Source organism: Stegostoma tigrinum, chromosome 34, assembly GCF_030684315.1.
Source record: "Stegostoma tigrinum isolate sSteTig4 chromosome 34, sSteTig4.hap1, whole genome shotgun sequence".
NCBI lineage: Eukaryota > Metazoa > Chordata > Chondrichthyes > Orectolobiformes > Stegostomatidae > Stegostoma > Stegostoma tigrinum.
This window is the reverse complement of record NC_081387.1, coordinates 22377147-22390046: the sequence shown is the minus strand read 5'-3', so window position 1 is coordinate 22390046 and position 12900 is coordinate 22377147. Positions and strand designations below refer to the sequence as shown.

Below are 12900 nucleotides of genomic sequence, written 5' to 3'. Positions count from 1 at the left end.
TAGGGTGTTGGGGTGATCAGTAACTGGGCTGTGAGACACTGGGTCACTGTGTAGGGTGTTGGGGTGATCAGTAACTGGGCTGTGAGACACTGGGTCACTGTGTAGGGTGTTGGGGAATCAGTAACTGGGCTGTGAGACACTGGGTCACTGTGTAGGGTGTTGGGGTGATCAGTAACTGGGCTGTGAGACACTGGGTCACTGTGTAGGGTGTTGGGGAATCAGTAACTGGGCTGTGAGACACTGAATCACTGTGTAGGGTGTTGGGGAATCAGTAACTGGGCTGTGAGACACTGGGTCACTGTGTAGGGTGTTGGGGTGATCAGTAACTGGGTTAATAGACAGTGGGTCGCCCTGTGCTGTATGGTCTGTAGATGAGGTGCTTTGACTGAATCTCTCTCTCCTTGGCCTCAGTGATCGATGGGCCCCAGAATCTCCACGTGGTTTCAACGACAAACTCCACCATCGAGCTGGGCTGGAAAAAGCCACTGGCCTCCATTGATCGATACCGCCTGAACTACCTATCAGCGACAGGCAAGCGCAGTCAGGTGGTGGTACCAGCCAGTAACAGCAGTGTTGTTCTGACCGGGCTCGAGGCTGGCGTTGAACACACCATCTCCCTGGTCGGGGAGAGAGGCCAACACCAGAGCAAGGCCGCTGCCACCAAAGGAACTACTGGTACGTCCAATCTCCCCACACGATTACCCCGACCCCGGCCTGACCTTCATTGCCATCGCACCTGTTCCAACTGCAGCAAGCTCCTAAATGCTGTATAAACACCGCTCTCAGTGTCATTACTGTCGTGGTCTGGAAAGGGCAGCAGTTCGTATGTGCACAGCAAGGTCCCATGGGCAGAAGCTTGATAATGACCAGCTATTCTGATTGGTTTGCGGTGCTGATTGAGGGATAACTATTTGTCGGATCACTGATGGAGATGTCCCCTGGCATTTTGCACAGAAGTTTTTTCATCCAAAGTGCTGACAGACACATCCACACCTACACACAGAGATACACATACTCACTCTCTCACACAAACATTTACAGGCATTGCTGCACACAGGCACCTAAACAGACACAGACGTATACAGACAATGAGACAAATATAGATCGGCAGAGACACACACACACACACACACACACACACGTGCATAGACACACACACACACACACACACACACACACACACACACGTGCATAGACACACACACACACACACACGTATATATACACACATGCTCAACTGTGCTTATACACACACACATATGTATACACAAGCACACATGCATATACAAACACACGCATTTACAAACACACACACACACACACACACACACGAACGTATACACACACTAGCACATGCATACACACACACACACACACACACACACACACACACACACGAACGTATACACACACTAGCACATGCATACACACACACACACACACACACAGACACACACACACACACACACACACACGAACGTATACACACACTAGCACATGCATACACACACACACAGACACACACACACACACACACAGACACACACATACACACACACACAGACACACACACACACACACGAACGTATACACACACTAGCACATGCATACACACACACACAGACACACACACACACACACAGAGACACACACACACACACACACACAGAGACACACACACACACACACACACACACACGAACGTATACACACACTAGCACATGCATACACACACACACAGACACACACACACACACACACACAGACACACACATACACACACACACAGACACACACACACACACACGAACGTATACACACACTAGCACATGCATACACACACACACAGACACACACACACACACACAGAGACACACACACACACACACACACACACACACACAGAGACACACACACACACACACACACACACACACACACACACACACACACACACAAGTATGCGCGACCTGGAAGGCAGACAGAGCCTCAGTTTGATGTGCCCTATGGTGCTTGCAGTTGTGCATTACTCCTTTTGGAGTAAACTGTGAGTGCGTGTGAAAGGACAGTACAGTTGGAAGCTGCTTGTCCTCTTGAACTGAAACTGTCTATTCCAGTGTTGCTGCCCTGCCCCCTGTGTGTGTGAGAATGAGAGAGCATGAGACGGAGGAATGAAGTTTATTTGTTCACATTCAACTTTTTCATTGACTGCAATGAATAAAAAGTAACACCAGGCTCAGTCAGTGGCGGTAGCTCTGCTGGAAGTGTGTTGAGGTCACTAGATCTGGCCACTGACTCCTGAACATACTGTTGCCAAGTCAACCACTGACACTCAGTCAGTTACTTTTCACCATGTTGTTAAATGTTAGCCTGACACTAATGCTGTTGAGGAAGCCAAGAGCTTCTGAACATCCCACACTGAACCATGGACAGCTTGACTCCTGAATCTATCTCAGGTCAACCCAGCAAATAACTGAATTCCTGAATGTGCAACCTCAACCATACACAGCTACACACACACACACACACACACACACACACACACACACACACACACACACACACAAGCACACACCTGCATGCACATACACGCTCACATATGCATGCACACACACACATGCACACACATTCGCGCGCACATACACACACAGAGGCACACACAAATGCACAAACACACATACAGACACACATAAAAAGGCACACAGACACACACAGACAGAGGTACATAGACACAAAGACACACAGACATGTGCAAACAAATACACATACACACAAACACACGCACACATTCTGTCACACACATAATCCAACACTCACACACTGACACACACACACACACTCATCCCACACCCAAACACACTCATATGCTGTGCCAAGTTGAGCTCAAATGCCAGCCACCCAGCCTGCCCATCATCACTAACCAGCCACAGAAAGACTCACTAAACAATAATAACTCGCACTGAGGTAACAGCTTTATAATCACAACGGGAAAGTTACTGGTTGGGCAGTGACTCCAGATCACTTAAGGCCTGATCGGAAAGATAAATTTAGGGAGAGTCTCAAGGGAGGGTAGAGAGAGAAAAACAGAGTTTTTGAGAGGAAATTCCAGATCTTGGGGCTCAGGCAGCTGAATGCATGGAGATGTGATTAAAATCAGGGATGAGCAGGAGGAAAAAATAAGAGCAGTGTAACTGATTGGGAGGAGGACCCAGGCAGCGGGGAAGGCAGGGCTGAGACCATTGAGGGATCTGAATATGATAAGATGAGTTTTCAGCTGATGGAGGACTGTGAGACCGTGTGGGTCAACAGCGTGTGCATCAGGTGACCGAGGCTATTTCTCTGCTTGCTTTGTGCAGTGATCGACAGTCCCAGGAGCCTGCGTGTTGTCACAGTGACAGACTCCAGCATCAGGCTGCAGTGGGAGAAGTCTGTCGCTCGTGTTGGCCATTACCACATTGTATACACCTCCAAGACGGGGAAGCGGGGAGAGCTGAGGGTGCCTGGGAAGAACAACACAGCTACCTTGGTACAGTTGGAGGATGGCACCAAGTATGCCATCTCTTTGGTGGGTGAGCAGGGGACAATGAAGAGCAAGCCAGTGATCATCATGGCGACCACTGGTAAGTGGGATGTGAGAACAATGACAGCATCTGCAACATCAACAGCTTTATACTTAGAGCAGCAAGCTATAGACATTGCAAGACAGGCTTCGGCAGGTTAGAAAGAAACTGCGGAACAAAGTTGTAGAACCATCATTTCAAAGCCAGGCCTTTTAAAACCAATTAAAAGCAATTCTCTACACATAATCTGGGCAAAAATTGGATCGCTCATCATCCAAAACATTATTGAGGCTGGATTCTGATGTAAAACTATTGACTGAGATTTGTTATAAAATACTATGAACTATCCAGTCAAAGAAATGACTGATTGTGTTTTGATACTTCAGCATAGATTCCATTTCCATGTTTCCTCATCGACTCCGTTCTTTGTTTCTTTTGCTCATTCTGCTCACATTTTTCATTATTAATTTCATTGTCATGTTCCATTTCACATCCCATTCCAATATTCAATCATTCATTTCACTTTGATGTTCCACAGAATCTGCCACTCCATTCATTTCATTTCCCTGTTCCATCATTTTATCCCATTCCCCCATTTCAACATTCATTCCGTTCCCATCTTTTCACATTCATTCAACAAACATTGTAAGAAGCCGGTGCAGAACGAGGCCGTTCGGTCCATTGTTCCCTATCTACCATTCATTGAGATCATGACAAATCTGATAATCCTCAATTCCATTTCACTGCCTTTTCCCTTTAACCCTTGGATCCCTTGCTGATTAAAATCTGTCTATCATGACATTGAATATATTTATCGACCAAGCCTCAAAAGCCTTCTGCAGTATATGCCACAGCTTCACCACCCTTAAATAAGGGGAGCAAAAGTGCTCACGGTACTCCACATATGATTTCACCAGCACCTTGTACAGTTTCAGTAAGACCTCCCTACTCTTATCCTTGAACTTCCATCAAATGGGGTCCATTAGCCTTCCTGATTACCTGTTGTACCTGTGTGCTAGCTTCCAGTGTTTCATGCACAAGTAACTCCAAGCCCCTTCGTGTTGCAGCTTTCTGCAGCTTCTCTCCATTTTTTTGCCCACTTACCTAACCTATCAATATCTCTCTGTAAACTGTTGATCCTCCTTCACAACTTGCCTTTCTATCTACTTTGTCTCATTGGCAAATTTGCTTACTTCCTCCAAAGTCATTCATAAATATTGCAAAAAATTGCAATCTCTGCACTGATCCCTGTGGAACTCCAGTGGTTAAAGGTTCCCAACCTAAAAAAAAACGCCTTACTCCTCTTCACTGCTTTCCACCCAGTAGCCAACGGTATATCCAAACCAATGCACTACCTCCAACACCATGCGCCTAATGACAACTTCTTGTGAATTACCTTGTCAAATGCCTTCTGGGAGGTGAAATACAACATATCTACCGGTTCTCCTCTATCCAATCTGGAGGTTTTTAATTCTCCAGTAATTCCCCCAATCTTCCTATTCCCAGTTTTCCTTTTTCATTCCATTCCCATCTTATGTCATCATTCACATTTCACTGTCCAAGACTCATTCCATTTGTATAATTCCATATTAATCCAATTCAGTTCGATTATTCCATTCGTATCGTTCCCTTATTATTCCATTCCCATCTTTCTTTGTTCATCCTTTTTCCATGTTTCATTGCATTCCCATCACAAATTCCAATTCATTTTCTAATTATTCATTCCATTATCCATGTTCATTATTAACTCATTCCTATTTTTCATCATTCACACCTTTGCCACCTTCCAATGTCTAAATGATTCTCATATTCAACATTGATGAAATTCCTGTCTTCCTCATTCATTCCATTCCTATTTAACATCATTCATCCAATTGTCACTTTTTATCATTCATTCCATTCCTATTGAACATCAATCATTCCGTTCCTAATTCCCATTATTCATTCAGTTCTCTTTTGTCATAATTCATTCCACCCTCACTTTCCACCATTCATTCTATTCTCATTTGAGATCCATCATTCCATTCCCATAAGACATTGGTTATTCCATCCCCACTTTCCTTCATTCATTCCATTCCTGTTTAACATCATCCATTCCATTCCAGGTTCACACCATTGAGTCATTTTCACTTTCCTGTTTTCATTTCATTTCCATTTATCATCAAGCATTTTATTCCTGCTTTCCATCATTCATTTATTCCGTTCTCATTTTCCATCATTTATCCATTTCCCACTTTTCTTTACTCATTCCATTCCCCTTTTACATCATGCATTCCATTAAAAAAAATTATTTCCATTAAATATAATGCATTCCAATTCCTTTTTGTACTATTCATTCCATTCCAATTTCCCATTATTCAATCAATTCATGCTTTTATCAGTCATTAGTGTCCCATTTTCCATCATTCCTCCCATTCCCATTTAAAATCCATTATTACATCCCCATTTTCCATCATACATCCCATTCCCATTGACAATCATTCATTTCATTCCCATTTAATACTTTTCAGTCTATTCCCACTCTCCATCATTTGTTTCATTTCATTCTCCCTTTCCATCATGTACACATGATTCCCATTTAACATCCATCATTCCATTCCCAATAATTATCATTCATTCTGGTTTAAGATCATCCATTTCCACTTTCAGTCATTCATTGCATTTGTATTTGACATTTTCATTACATTCCTACTTTCCAAAAAGCATTCCACTTCCCTTTAACACAATTCATTCCCTTCCCACATTCCATTATCACTCCATTCCCATTTGACATCATTTGTTACATTCCCACTTCCTAACATTTATTCCAATCCCAATCAAATTCATTTGATTCTCCTTTATTCATTTCAACCCCATATTCCATCTTTTATTCAATTTCCATTCAACATCTATCATTCCAATCCCATATAACATCATTCAATCTCTTCCTCCTTTCCATGATTCATTCCAACTCCATTTTCCATCATTTATTCCATTCCCATTTATCTTCATTCATTCCATTCCCAATTTCCCTCATGGATTGTGTTCTCCCTTCTTCCTCATTCATTTAATTCCCATTCTCATCATTCGTTCAATTCCCATGTTTACACTTTCATCTGATTTTCACACACCACCATTGATTCGATTGTGATATTACCTTATTCATCCATTCCCATATTCTGTCATTCATTTCATCCTCATTCCATTTCCGATTATCCTCATTCATTCCATACTTATCTTTCCTGATTTATTCCATCCCACATTCTGTCATTCATCCCATTCTCTTTATTCTGTGGACTTTCCACTCTCTTTGATCATTCATTTAACATCCTGTTTCATCAGTCATTCCATTCCAATCGGTGTTATTCTTGATGTAAATGTCCTACTGTGTCCTGGCTGCCTTTCGGAATGTGGTAGTGAACGGCCCCTTTGAACTGTTGGTGCACATGCAGTAACTGTACCACGAGTCTGACCCAGCAAAGTTGAAGGAATACAAGTACAGTTCCAAATCAGGATGTTGTGTGACTTGGATGGGATCTTGGAGACCGTGGTATTCCCATGTGATTTCCATTCTGTCCTCTTGGGCGGTAGATTTCTTGGGTTTGGAAGGAGCTTGGGGGAGCTGCAGCAGTGCACCTTGTGTAAATGCTGCTGCTATATTTAATGGAGTTTGGTTGCTGTGTTCTTTGTCTATTTTCATTGTTTTCTCTACCCTGATGTTGTGCTGTAGCTTGCTGTCTCTTGTTATCGAAAGGATGTGTGGGTTTGTTGTGGGAATTTCCTTCTCTCTGGGGCACACCATGCCGTACTGACAGGAAATTGGAAATCACCAAAAACAAACCTGGTTTATCAGACTGATCCATTGGGAAATTACCACTCACTTCGATAAGCTGAGTGAGTGAACTGCAGCCTTTCATTGAGGTGGTACCAGTGTAGAACTGCACTGACAGAGATGGCAGCTTTCAACTCAGAGGCTGGACTGAGGACCAGGTTACCTTGTTTCATTGATCCACATCTATATGGAAGAATTGGTCAGTATTATTTGAAGTGCAGGTGGATCATGGAGCACCCCTCGCCCATCGTTCCTTTCATGACTGAGAACAACAACAAAAATGATGGGAGGTTGCCGAGTAGAGAGGGGATTAAATAATTTGAGGGCTGAGACTTATACACCGGGCACATGGGTTCAAATCCCATCCTAATAACTGGTGCAATTCAATCAATAAATCTGGATTATACCAGTTAGCCTTTGTGAGAGTGACCATCGATTATAGTCAAAGCCCATCTGGTTCATAAAATACCTTCAGGAAAGGAAACCCGCCACCCTTACCTAGTGCAGCCTACACGTAACTCCTGTCTTGCAGAAATGTGGTTGTCCCTCTGAAACAGCCCAGCAAGCTACACAGGCCACTGCAGTTAGGGATGGGGAGCAAATTCTGGCCCAGCTATGAATAGCCGCATAACGAGAAAAGGCCTTGTGGCAGAATTGCCCATGAGGGTGGGAACTTGCCATTGACATTCCTAGCTGTGAAAATCAGAAAAATAGCAAATTGCTGGGCTGTCTCCTTGGATTTGGAACAAATCTGAACAAATGGGCTCAAAGGATTTGAAAATAGCTCTTTGAGTATGATGCTGTTTGAAATCAACATCTCTGCACAAGTTATAGTCTGTCTTTTGACAGTTCTCGCTCTCTGCTTTGAACTTTCCTGTACTTTGGCTTCTGGCTTGTGCTTTACTAAGTGGGTCTTGTTGCTTCAGCTCACTGAGTATGCAGAGGGAAGTGAAATAGGAACTTGTATGTTGGCCTTCCCAGTTTTTGCTGCTCTCTTGTGACCTGCGCCTCTTTGAAGACATTCCAATGGATGCTCGGTTCTGCAGCCAGAGCGATCATCTCACAGGGAATAGAGAGCCCTCTCTCCACCATGAGTGATGGTTCCAAATACTCAACACTACAGACCACTTTCTGCTATTTGGATCTTGGAGCGGAGCCACAGATATTTGGAGCGCACTTCTGGAGTCTGAAGTATGCTTCTGAACTCCCTGTGTATGCCGATATTCAACAAGGTTCCACTCTGGAGATCGATTTTGTCATATTCTCTTCGGCAATCTGATAGGGACCACTGAAATCCAAGGATCTCTCCAGCCCAATTCGTGTTTCTATCAGTGCCATTGACAAGAGGATAGTTTTTTTTGCCCCTTCCATAACCTTCCAAAGCTCATGATCTGATGTTTGAGCGTACTGCCTGTTGGAATTTGGAAAGCACAACAGCCAATTTGCCCACAGTGAGATCCTCACCCAGCAATGGTAGGGTACGCTGATTCAACGATGGTGGATTATGTTGGCTCGTCAACCATTTACATCTACCTGAGAAAGCAGAAGAGGCCTAAAGGTTTAATGCCTCTTCTAAGCATGGCACTGCTCATGGTGCTGCCGAATGTTGTCACTGCACAGAAGGACAGCCTGGTATGTCTCCGCTGTGAGACCTGAACTCACATCTAGAGCTGAGATTGTTCACCATTGGAGGCATGGCTGATTTAGATCTGTATGCATTCTCCAGTCAGAGTTTTCTGGATTGATCACAGAGTGTGTTTGACTCCTTTCTTTATTTAATTTGTTTGAAACACATATAGTTGTAATTATGCACAATGAGGTCTTTAATGAGACAATAGAACTCAGCGTGTTGTATGTGCCCCGTTCACACATCCAGTATGAAGACAGCACTCAGTGACTCATTCACAACCCTGATACTGTGATAGGGTAACTCTAACCTTAACCCTAACACTTCCTCTTAGCTCAACATGCCATTTCTGCCATCATTAAATAACAGCTTATCAAAAATGTATCAAAATGACATCAGAAAAACTACATGCATCTGAAAAATGTAGTTAGCAACCCTTCTCAATCTCTTCTAATCATTCTGTAACTATTATTATGGCCCACTTAAACTGTGCGATAATGTGACCTCACAAACTCTTCTATTTCATTGCAATAAATACAAATAACACCAGATTAACACCTTGTAGGCCATGATAACTGCAGCTGAGTAATTTACATTCATTCTTTTCTCCATGAAAACATCCATAACTTCAGACTGCTTATGCAATGCACACCATGCCCAATAAGATATTTTAACCCATTGTGTGCCGGTCCCAGAGATAACCCAGTTGTGAGGTCCACAGCTAAAGTGAACTCTCCTTTCAACAGGGTGGAGTCAGCCCATGCAATAGTTACTCCTATGCATTCTACTTACCAACCTCCAAATTAGAGGAGAGGCATTTTTAATAAATAAGCAGTTGGGAAGGGCTGTTTTATTATTTTTTAACATTCTTACATGGGTGTGGGCACCAACGGTGATGCCAACGTTTATTAGCCACCCCTAATTGCTCTGGCGAGGGTGGTAATGTGTCATTGTTTTGAGTCGCTGATGTGTGTAAAGCGGACACGACAGCCACAGCGCTGAATAGTTTCATACAACTGAGTGGTATGCCAGGCAACCTCAGTGTGTACTTAACAGTCAACCACGTTGTTGTAGGACAGAAGTCACATGTGGGTCAGCCCAGGAATGGCTGTTTTCCTTCCAGAACCAGATGTGCTTTCTTTTAAACAACAGTCCACACTGATTGCATAGCAGTCATTAATGTTTTAGTCCAAATCTTTTCTTCAATTTAAATTTGACCATCCATTGATTTGAACCCATGTTCCCAGAACGTGAGCCTGGATGACTAGTCCAGTGACATTATCATTGCGCTACCTCCTCCCAAATCCATCACCCCCCCTCCCACCCCACCCAGGCCATTGGGATCTGTCTGGGGAAACAAGGCGAATGAGGAACATACGCTTACAGCACTCAGTGGATCTCAGCTCAGACCCGGGATCTCCTATCCATGAATTTGACCTTTCATCCATTGGCAAATACCATCTCAGCCAAGCTAACCACCAATATATTGCAGTAAAGTCTTCTTGTTAGTTAAACAGAATACCTCAATTGGACCGCTCCTGCTTCAACATGTAAGTTATGAGATCTTAATCCCCACTGGGTGCTGAGACATCTGTCAGTTGGCAGCAGATCCTAGAAGTAGACTTGAGAAGCAGAATCAAGCCTTGTTTCTTTTGCTGTGCTGGGCCCACACTCAGTGAGTGGTGGACAAAAAGCCTGTTATAGCCAGCAAACCAATACAGAGAGGTTGCTTTATGCAGACTCTGACAGTAAGGCAGCCAAAAGCAGGGTATCTTATACTGAAGGTCACAGAATGCTGGAGAGCATTACAGTGAGAGGTGTGTGATGCAAACAGTAAAATAACATGCTTCGGATTCCTCCGATTTCTATCCCCTGTCTTAAACAAAGTTGATTGCAGGTTATAGAGAGAGTGTTAGAGTGAAGATTATTTTACCGAAAATGTGTTATAGTCAAGATTGTTACGAAGAGAATGTTACAGTGAAGATTGTGTTAGAGAGTGAGTTGTACAATAAAGATTGTATTACAATGAAGACTGTGTCGCAGAGAGAGCCATACAGTGAATATTGTGTCACAGAGAGTCATACATACTATTTTGTGTTACAGTGTTTGTTACAGTGAAGATTGTGTAACAGAAAGCATGTTAGTGAAGGTTATGTTAAAAAGGCTTTGTAACATGAAGCTTGTGTTACAGTAGGTGTGCTATAGTGAAGATCACAGGAGAGAATGTTACAGCAACATTGTGTTATAAAGTGGGTGCAAAACGCAGGTCGTGGTATTGAGAGAGTAGGACAGTGTAAACTGTGTAAGATAGGGTGAAGTGAAACTTGTATTAGAGAATGAGCTAAAGTGAGGATTAGGTTTATATAGAGTCTTACAGTGAAGAGTGTGTTATAGAGAGAATAGTAGGGTGAAGAATATATTAAAGAGATAGTACAGTGAAGATTTCACTACAGACGGTGTCACAGTGAAGATCGTTATAGAGAGTGCATAACATAAATATTGTGTAAAAAACCAAGTGTTCAAACCAGAGACTAATGACAACTGAATTCAACATTGAAAAGCACAAATCGTGGAAAACCTTACAGGGCAGAGGGGTCAGTATCCATTGGTTGTTCATTTCAGAGTTAAGCAGGAACCTCTCCAGAATCTCAGGGATGATTTCTGACCATTCCATTGTTTTGTTTCTCTCTCCAGGTTGTTTGAATCTAATTCTGAAGAACAGATTCATTTTGATTTATTTCTCTGCCTTCTTCCTGCAGCAAACCCCTTCAGCAGCTCTGAGGGACTAACCATTGGACATCAGGCGTGTTCTTCCAGTGCAGCTCATTCTCTTCCCTCCAGTTCTGCTTGTGAGGCAGTCCCGGAGTCACAATAATTTCATCTTTATTTTTCCACAGCAATTTCTTCCTTCTATCCATTCCTGTTTCACATTCCTCTTCTCATTTCTACAGTTTGACAGTTTCTACAGTCGGGAATTTCTCTGGACTTTGTCGACCGTTTGTATTATTTTGAGGGATGGACTTGGAAGTTAGATTTTTGTTCGCTCCAGACCCCACCTTAGCTCCTGCCCTTTTAGTAGAATCAGTCAGTGAAACCTAGAAGTAGCTGAGGGGCCTGACACAGTATTCCAGTTTGAGGGGATGGAGGGGGTGGGGATTGGTGGAGGGGGGAGTTCCTTGTTTAAAATCAGCAGGTTTGCTGCTGTGTTAGGATGAAAGAAGAAAGAAGAATGTATTTGGGGCTTATTTCCACTTAAAGAAACTCCTCAGTTTCTTGTGGAAGGACCACACCTGTTTCTCTGTCATGGGCTGTTTGAAAGTGACACTCAGTGAGGTTAGACAGACAGTCGATGGGAAGTGGCCCCCTAACCTCATTGCTGCAGCTCACTGGGTCAACAGATTGTCAAGATGGTTAAAGAGCAATGGGTCAGAGTGATCAGTGGGTCAGAGTGATCAGTGGGTCACAGTGATCAGTGTGTCAGAGTGATCAGTGGGTCACAGTGATCAGTGAGTCAGAGTGATCAGTGGGTCACAGTGATCAGTGGATCAGAATGATCAGTGGGTCACAGTGATCAGTGGGTCACAGTGAGGAATGGGTCAGAGTGATCAGTGGGTCACACTGATCCTTGGGTCACAGAGATCAGTGGGTCACAGTGAGGAATGGGTCAGAGTGATCAGTGGGTCAGAGTGATCAGTGGATCACAGAGATCAGTGAGTCAGAGTGATCAGTGGGTCACAGTGAGGAATGGGTCAGAGTGATCAGTGGCTCACAGAGATCAGTGGGTGAGAGTGATTAGTGGATCACAGAGATCAGTGGGTGAGAGTGATTAGTGGATCACAGAGATCAGTGGGTGAGAAGCTCAGTTGGTCAAGGTTCAGCATTGCCCAATCCTAAGGCCCCAG

General features: G+C 43.5%; 1 protein-coding gene across 17 annotated transcripts in view; it reads left to right on the top strand.

Moving 5' to 3' along the window:
• Window positions 1-12900, top strand: part of LOC125446327 (tenascin-X-like) — a 167297-nt gene that overhangs the window by 57258 nt on the left and 97139 nt on the right. For all 17 annotated transcript variants that reach the window (XM_059639465.1, XM_059639457.1, XM_059639462.1 and 14 more), the window contains exons 6-7: window positions 412-675; window positions 3357-3620. In XM_059639465.1, the coding sequence (XP_059495448.1) occupies window positions 412-675; window positions 3357-3620 (528 nt within the window). The remainder of the gene's footprint in view (window positions 1-411; window positions 676-3356; window positions 3621-12900) is intronic.